The sequence below is a fragment of the Dioscorea cayenensis genome, chromosome 9, assembly GCF_009730915.1.
Source record: "Dioscorea cayenensis subsp. rotundata cultivar TDr96_F1 chromosome 9, TDr96_F1_v2_PseudoChromosome.rev07_lg8_w22 25.fasta, whole genome shotgun sequence".
Taxonomy (NCBI): Eukaryota; Viridiplantae; Streptophyta; class Magnoliopsida; order Dioscoreales; family Dioscoreaceae; genus Dioscorea; species Dioscorea cayenensis.
The window spans coordinates 3,867,119-3,876,628 of NC_052479.1; the positions used below are offsets into that span (position 1 = coordinate 3,867,119).

At 28.6% G+C, this 9,510-nt stretch overlaps 1 protein-coding gene across 1 annotated transcript; it reads right to left on the reverse strand.

Annotated features, from left to right (window-relative positions):
- Positions 1 to 290: 290 nt before the first annotated feature.
- LOC120268771 (zingipain-1-like) lies at positions 291 to 4,388 on the reverse strand. The gene is made up of 5 exons (XM_039276047.1): positions 3,939 to 4,388; positions 3,628 to 3,854; positions 3,404 to 3,544; positions 2,738 to 2,956; positions 291 to 521 (listed from the first exon to the last, which is right to left on the reverse strand). The coding sequence occupies exons 1-5, from the start codon at positions 4,216 to 4,218 to the stop codon at positions 492 to 494; spliced, it is 897 nt and encodes a 298-aa protein (XP_039131981.1). The 5' UTR covers positions 4,219 to 4,388; the 3' UTR covers positions 291 to 491.
- Positions 4,389 to 9,510: the final 5,122 nt, after the last annotated feature.

The window sequence follows — 9,510 nt, forward strand, 5'->3', positions numbered from 1 at the left end:
CTGTAAATATAAATTTATATTTGTGAACTTATATACAACAAAAAAATTTATGTTCTAAATTATTTATACTAATTAACTTTTGAGATTTATATAATATTTTATTTATTTTATTAATTTCATTACTATTTATTAATTGTGATAACCCAAATTAGAAGTTGATTTGATAAAAAAATTTTCTCAAGTTTTTAATAATATTTTCAAGATTTTTTAAAAGTTTAATAATATTTTTAATAATTTTATATTTTTATTTTAAGCCACAATAACAATATCAAATGATAGAGGATGAAATTAGAAACTTTTATATCAGAAATTTTACTTATTATATAAATACAATAATGTTCTGGATACTCAATTTCAGTTTATAAATGCAGCAAATTATTAGACAATAATCATTTGGAACTTTATTACTTCATTCAAACTGCCGTCAACCGACAACATTTGGTCGTCATCTTGCCTTCACCATCCGTGTGAATTAAACCAGAATGGCGTGCTTATGCTTCCTTCGCTCCAACCGGATGGCGCTGAAAGTCGAACAAAAAAATTAGAAAACAAATTAACATATCTTATTATAATAATTTAACAAGAGCAGCTATGATAAAACATATAATAAATATGTAATGCGCCACCTTGATTTTGATTGGACTCAATATTTTATAGACAAACAATTAAATAATTAGTCCTTCAATAGGAAAAGTCATGCACCCTCTCTCTCTCTCTCTCTCTCTCTCTCTCTCTCTCTCTCTCTATATATATATAAATATATATAATATGGACATAAATATAGGACAAAATCTTAAAATCCGGTTCCGGCATTGGGCCAGTATCAAACTGCGTTTACCAAATTGAGTTAATCTTATATGATTTACTATAAAATTATTTCAAGTAGCCAATGACTTTTGGGTCTATTGGTACATAGGTCACCGATAGAACTCTACCGAGTGGTGAGAGTTTCGATTCCTACCGGCGTACATTTTGGGAGTTGTGAATAGTGATTAGTGTATGGGTGGTTCCAATGACACGTGATGCAAAACTCCATCCCCATTTATTCCATCGAGACTTGCTGCCGTCCCCGGGTCTCAGATGAGTTCAGTCCCAGCTCCTCTTTCAAAAATTATTTCAAGTAATCTATAGATCATTTATAGAATATGCCAATTTCTGTGAAGGTAAAATTAAAAGAGTAATAAACAAATTTTTTAAGTCAAATAATAAGGTTGTCCAGGAAATTTGTTGAACAAGCGTGACCATGTGGTTTAAATGGATTTTTTTTTCTTATTAATATGATAAACACATATATAGTTTTAGGGCGTGTACATAATTAGGAATTGATATGATCGTGCTCCTTCACATAATGGACATGAGATTTGGGTTAATAAATACAAGAAATTCCACGACAAACAGAAATTAAACTAATTATAACATATGATTTAAGATAATCAAATTCCTAATCCTTCAGCTATATACTGATACAACATTGGTTATTATATCAATAAATAATATATATATATGAACATATAGTCACATTTCACAGTACGGGCATGTCCTATTATGTCAAACAAATATTAAACCACACTCAATCGTTTTCATCTCTAAATATTCATATCAACCAAACATAGTAGAAATGAGCTAATTCAAGCGACACAATATATATATATATATATATGCTGTACGTGCAACACTGAGAGAGACTAACCACTTCAACAACTCTTCCTCTTTTAAAATTTTTTAATGAAAATACTGAAATGGCCCAGTCTAAAATTACAGCCACATTTACACAATAAAGTATATATACACTTAATTAATTTATTTAGTCTACTTGATTGTGCATGCACACTTAAATAAATTTATTTGACCAAAATGCTTTTAGGAAATATTTGATATTATAGCAATCAAAACTCTAAACACTCCCAACAGTATTTGTTTTATTATTGATGCAGTGGTATACTTGAGACAGTTGATTCGTGCACAAATACCAGATAACAAGCTTTCCAACACATGTTGATCAACGATAACCAGAGTTGGAAAAAGAGTAAAATCTTATTACTCAATGAAAATGATGATCATAAAACTGATTTCTCTTCCCCGTAGGCTTACAATGAATAGTCTAATGAAAATAACACTAAGAAAAGAGATAATTTGAAAATATACCAAAAATGATAAATTCTCAAATATCGGCAAGAAATAAAAGGCTTAACAAAATAAAGACTATTGCCACAAACGGCTCACAAATCAGAGATTTCTAGCCTAATATATAACGAAATCAATTATTACAAAAAACAGAAAAATTAGGGTTTTCGAGACCTAAATGATGGAATTTGGCCAAATTTTTGTATGACACACGAGTTGGTGACTTTTGTTCCTTGACCCGTTTTCCATCAAATAGACCAGGTAGAATCATAAAGTCTTGTTGCCCACTAAATTACCGAAATAGCCTTGCATCGAACTTCTCTATGTACACATGCTAATTTATCTATACGTCCGTTATCAATTATAGACCCCAAATATCATTGCTATGCATTTAACTCCATATCTAGGCACATGATGAAAGCCTCAAAATTTGCTTATAAAGCCATCCTATCAAATAAGTTAATTTGTTTAATATAAAATTATTAACATTATTAAATTTATAAAAGATTGTCAGGCATCCTAATTGGCCCATTTTGGAGCTCTACTAGTGCATTTTAACCTAAATATACGCTTAACATATAATAAACATAGAGTGAAAACAAAATTAAATTACCATATTTTTGTATTTTATCGGGTACACGGGCCACTCAGCAACACCGCATCTACCAGTTGCCTCTCTGGTATTTCGTTCTAATTTCATGTACCCACCTTCTCCCCAGAATTCTCCCCATGAGTTTTTGATAAGCCAATAGTCTACACCATCTTGATTGCCATAACCAATTATAGTGACAGCATGATCTTGTTTTTTTCCACAATATCCAATGAATACACCCTGGTTCAAACAAATAATTGATTTAAAGTTACATAATTCACAGAATAATTTTTCCACAAGCAAAACTCAATGTGCTACAATTATTTCAAATATTGATCCCCATGTTGGAAGATGCTTAGCAATTTGCAGTATAGTACCATATACTTAATTGCACATTGAAATAAACTACAAAAATTATTAAATAGTTTTATAGCTAGCCATGATATATTGCTTAATTTTTCAGAAAACTTCTTGGTTTGTCTGCATTTAAAACTTTTATTTTTTAAAAACGATGATATGTAATCATATCCCATGTCATTTTATCACATGTACTTATAAAACTACATATGAAAATATACAAAGACCATTAATGATTTTAATTTTAATATAATTAGTATAACAGTTAATAATATTATTCATCACTAGTTTAATTAACCACCGGAAAATGTTAAATATTTAAAATCTCACCGTTCCATAATTCTGGAAATCCCTTTCGTAGGCTTCAACAACAACTCCAACAGGTTGTTGTGCAACCCGTGCCATTAAGAGTCTCTCTTGATTTTGGGGTGCCCATTGATAACCATCAATTGTCACTACTTTGTTACTTTCCTATAGATAATACAACATAAATATAAAATTAATCAACATTAAAAATATCACACAAATGACTTAATTAAAAAATATAAGCATGCCTTGGTTGTGTCGCACTGGCTATAGACAGCAGCGTAAGGATAGTCCTGCTCAGTGTCAATGCCACCATTTTGTTGAATGTACTCGTAAGTCTTATGAATGTAATATGCATCACAACTTTTATGGTCACAATCTACTAGTTGTTGCTCAGACAAAGATGTTAAATCTCCAGTAACAATCTGATTTATGGCTTCAATCGTAGCAACCGCAGTAAAAGCCCAACAGCTAACTGTTTCATAAATCAATATCAATTGCAACACAAGTTAAAACATGAAAAAAAAATACCAGAGTGAACAAGCTATGTAGTACTTACAACACCCTCCCTGCTGTTTGACTGGGAGAACAGCCCCCAAATCCCTCCAATCCATAGAATTCGGCACTGTGACCGTCTCGTTGAAGTTATACACATCATCATTCTCATCATCGTAATGGTTTACCAAATCATACTCAGATGGAGGAGGCAATTTTCGTAGATAAGTGGATCTATACTCTTCCACGGTAAGGTCAGCAAACACAGTTAAAGCGAGAGTATAGGTATGATTACCGGCATTGTGCTCATCAATATACTTGAGAGTTATCCTTGAAGATCTCATATCTCTTCTCCTTCTCCAATGGCTCCTCTGTAAGACTTGTTCAGTTTAACTAGCCAGCCCTCAAAAAGGAGACTGACTTCATATTCTGAGCGAATGGGAACAGGTGAAGAGAAGGAGGTGGAGAAGAGGGAAAAGATGAAGAGGGACAAAAGGAGGGAAGCCATAATGGAAATGTGTGAATAGAATGGGAGAATAGTGTGTTTGTTGTTGTTCATTTATAGATGAGCATAGATTATAGGATACCAATAGCATCTTATGAAGCATATTAGGGTTGGTAGTAACTAGCGTAGTAACCATTTGGCAAAAAGGAAACAATCTGAAAGGAGTGCGTGTAGTCTTTTCTTGGATTTATATTTTACATTAATATTCAGTTTTATGCAAGTATTTAGAAAATGTTATATATGGTTTAAAAAATAATCGTTGTGGTTTTTATTTTAACTCGAAAAATATTTTTAGATAAAAGTTTTTTTATTTAATGTTTTATTTTTCACAGGACAATAAGGGTTTTAATTACATCAATGATTGATTTTCATTTTCAAAATACATTTAAAAATATATATTAAATAACATGACAATCAATATGATAGAAAATACCACTTGACTATGCTATATTGTCTTGATGAGAACAGTAAGTGTTAAATAAGTAAAAAAAGAAAAATAAAAAGTTTTCATATATAAATTGTATTTTGGGTTACTGTTCAACCCTAAACACTAGAATTTAATCAACTTTGTAAATGCAAGAGCAAAAATGAAAATCAATATGAAATGCAGGAACCAAAATACACATTAATTTTTTAAATATTACATATAAAAAAATGTTAAGTTTGCTTTAACTCAACTTAGTAATAATTTTGGAATATATCAAACATAGGGCACATACAAGCCGGATGTCGTACATATTGATATCAATGCAAATGGTAATCAACTTAGAAGTGCATAATTCAACATGTCATTTAAAACGAAAAAAATTTTATTTATTGGTATGAGCTAATAATTAAATAACCCATATATGCATGTACACACACGGAATCAACACATATCTCTTAATTAAACGTGTAGTGAGATGTTAAGAATTTAAAACATGTTGGTAAACATAAGTAATTAAATAAATCAAACACAAAATCCTAAATAAATTGAAATTCAAATAATAATAATAATAATAATAATAATAATAATAATAATAATAATAATAATCAATATCAGGAGTTAATTACACACAAAAAAATTAAAATTAAAATTAAAATTAAAATCACAACAAACACTTTAAGAAATTGAATTCATAGTGATAGTATTGACAAGAAGTTTATAAATAATAATAATAATAATAATAATAATAATAATAATAATAATAATAAAGTGATGTGGTCATATAACATTTGAATACAAAATTAAAATAAAAGGCATGAGCATATATAAATCTTAACAAGCATATTTAATATTGTATTAGAACTTAATTAAACAAGTATATTTACCAAAATACTTTCATTGGATTCCTCACTAAATAGATTCCAAGTGTTATCTAATACTAATAAACCAAACAGAAAAGTGCGAATAAAAAAGTACACTACCATGAGGGGGCGTTTGGTTTATAATAATGTGAAAACATTACTCGGAATCTGATGATAATGTGTTCAGATTACCATGTTTGGTTACTGTAGCAATGGTAATGTTAATGGTGATGTGAGATTAACAATAATGAAATATTACCAAATAAAATCGTAATGTGATTACCACCAAAATAGGTGTCACATCCAGATTATCAAGTTGATGGTAATGTGTAATATTATTTTTTCCAATTATGCCCCACTCATTTAATCTAATTCCTTATTACACTCCCTAGTTTTTATTTTTCCTTATTATTTTTGATATTATAATTTAATTATTTATTTATCTAAATATTTTTAATTAAGTTTTTCGAATTTTTATACGTAGGGGTATTTTGGTAAATACAAAGACATTTTAAAAAATTTGAAAAAAATAATTTTTGATATTATAATTTAATTATTTATTTATTAAATACTTTAAATTAAGTATTTAAATTTTTATACGTAAGGGAATTTTGGTAAATACATAGGTATTTTAAAAAATTGTAAAAAAATAATTTTTAATATTATAATTCAATTATTTATATATCTAAATACTTTAAATTAAATTTTTCAAAATTTTATACATAGGAAATTATTTTGGTGAAGCAAAAGGTATTTTCAGTGTGATAATGATATTATAATTTTAATATCTACAAATCTAGAATTAGTTTTTCAAAGTCTTCACATAGGTATTTTGGTAAATGCAAAGGTATTTTAAAAATTGTGAAAAAAATAATTTTTGATATTATAATTTAATTATTTATTTATCTAAATACTTTAAATTAAGTTTTTCAAATTTTTATATGTAGGGGTATTTTGATAAATACAAAGGGTTTTTTAAAAATTGTAAAAAAAATAATTTATGAGATTATAATTTAATTATTATTTATCTAAATACTTTAAATTATATTTTTCAAAATTTTATACGTAGGGTATTTTGGTAAATACAAAGGTATTTTAAAAAAAATGTAAAAAAATAATTTTTAACATTATAATTTAATTATTTATTTATCTAAATACTTTAAATTATATTTTTTAAAATTTTATATGTAAGGGTATTTTGGTAAATTTGATATATCACTGAAGTGATTACAATGACTAACCAAACATGGTAATGAAAGATTATCCAGTAATATAAATTCTCAACCAAACATGGTAATCTCATATTACCACAACATTCCAAGTCATATAATATTCCCGATTACATTACCACAATAATCTCACACTACATCAAAAGCATGCATATTTTGACACGTTTCTGGCGTAAAAAATTAAAAATGTGCGTGAGATGTCGATTTGCAACATAATCGCGACACGATAAAATGTGTCGCGTTTCGGATGTTGCAAATATTTTACTGATTTCTGTTGAATCTATATCACGCAAAATTTAGTGATTTCCTAAAATAAAAATGTTGCAAATAAAAATCTGTTATTAAATGGATCTTGAAACAATATTTATGAATTCGATTTACAGCGATGTACGACGATTGATTCAACACAGCGATTTCTGTACCATGATAAATATTGCAACTATTTGAGACTTTTGCGAGCATTATTTGTGACCAATTTTGATTGTCCATATGAAAACTTTACGCTGGGCTCATAAATTGTGTTGCAAATATTGAGTCTTTTTGCAACAAATTTTGTGACCCATTTTGTTTATCGCAAAATTTTTTGTGTCGCAAATTATGTTGCAAATATGTGAGATGTTTTGCAGCAAAAATTTGAGACACATTTCGATATTACAAATGTATGCAAATTGTGTTGCATCTTGGTGAGATATTCTGCAAATGCAATGATTTTATTGTCGCTCGATTATGTCATAAAATTAATTATCTGATAACCATGATTATTTATAATAATAACTATTTTCCGCAAACCTGTTTTAAAAGCCTAATTTACAATCTCTAAACAATAACTTTTTATAATATTTTTCAAAATAAACATTCGGTCGATAAATATCCGAATAACAATGCAATACAAAATATAATAGTTTCGAGACATCTAATGCAACAAACAAATACAAAATGTAATAGTCCAAGTATCTAATGTACGAGTATCCTCTGAAGTGTTAGGGGCATGAGGAAGCAGACTTTCCGAATCCTAAGGGAGCATGAGAAGTCGAGGAGTTGTCTCAAAATTTACGAATACCTCGAGATTCTAATAGAGAAAAATGTCATTGTTACTGCTGATACAGCTCCTCGTGTATGCTTTCTCTAAAAAATTTCGAACTCTCATTACAGGAGGGATAGATTAATTTTTTTCTTATTAATTTGAACATAACATCATCCTCTTTTAGCAATGAAAAGGATGCAAAGGTCTTTTAGCAATGAAAAGGATGCAAAGGTGTTTTCTAAACTATTTATGTTGTTTGTATTTATATTTGACGTAACATCATCCTCCAAATCTATGATTGAAATAAACTGTTGATCAAGAAAACTAAATATCTAACTGAAACGAACTGTTGATCAAGAAAATAAATAAATAAATAAATATATATATATATAATTCAAATACGATAAAAGCCTCGATCAGTCAACCATGTCATTTAAATTGCATGAAACTATTACCTTCTTGCATTTTAAAATGAATTTTGGTTTCACAAATCTCTTTGCAAACATGAGTCGATACATATCTCTCTAGCTTCCTAAGCGAGACCAAAAAGGAACCAATGATTAAATAAATAATGGGCAAAGAGTAGTGCTGTGAATTATGAAATGTGATCTGCAGTATGTAATGTGTATATATATATATATATATCAAGGATACATTTTTGTGATTTTTCCATAAAAAGCTCATAGGTAGTTGTATGGATATACAATCATTCACCCAACTACCCCTTATTCAACCTCTCTTTTGTTCCTACCCTAGCACCCTCATAGCCTATATCACATTTGCCTTTTCTCACCTCATAAAATTTTTCCAAATAAAATAAAGGTCAATAATGTTCTTTAAGTTTCCCTATTTATATATTATATTGTCTCTCTTTTCATCTTAGACATTGATAGATGACAATCTTACAAGACTAAAGTCTTTCGCTCTTATGTGAAGAACATATAAATTTTTCAATTTTAGTGCGGAGGTTTGTAAACTCAAACTAACAAAGAAACCAAATTATTTGCTCTTACTGTCTTTGGAGGAGAACTTGGAAAAATGTAGATATACTTGACCTTTACGTCATGTTGAGTAAATTCCGCATTTTGCTAGTTACATAATATAAATATATGTCATTCATGTGAAGGGATTGGATTTGGATGTTTGGATTTCACTCATGGATTAGAACTTGTATGCGAGAATAGTACAATTTGAATCAACAATCTGAGATCGATAAAATGTAATAAATATTAAATTATTCATATAGTACATATAGTATGTCTTTTGACAATCTATAATTGGCAAAAACAAGCTAAAGCAAACTATAAACAAATTATTAATAAACACAAATATCAGCAAAAACCTAAATGTAAAGCTTTGATTTTGGATATGGATAGCGTGAGCCACATTTGAAACAATTAGGGGATGAACTTAGTCTCAAAGAATTAGAGGAATCTTGAACCTGTTTGAAAACTCCAGACAGCAGTATTGCCATAAATTTTCAACACATTGGTTCCCTAAAACTTACACATTCTATTTTTGCAAATTTTTGATTTTTGATTATGACCCACTTAAGAATGAAGAAAATCAAGGCCAATTTTACTTCTTTTTC

Coding starts and splice junctions, on each gene's coding strand:
- LOC120268771 (XM_039276047.1), bottom strand. CDS start 4,218: ATGAGATCTTCAAGGATAACTCTCAAGTATATTGATGAGCACAATGCC. Junction 2,957..3,403: donor ATTTCCAGAATTATGGAACG/GTGAGATTTTAA, acceptor TGTTTGAACCAG/GGTGTATTCATTGGATATTG. Junction 522..2,737: donor CGATAAAATACAAAAATATG/GTAATTTAATTT, acceptor TTCGACTTTCAG/CGCCATCCGGTTGGAGCGAA.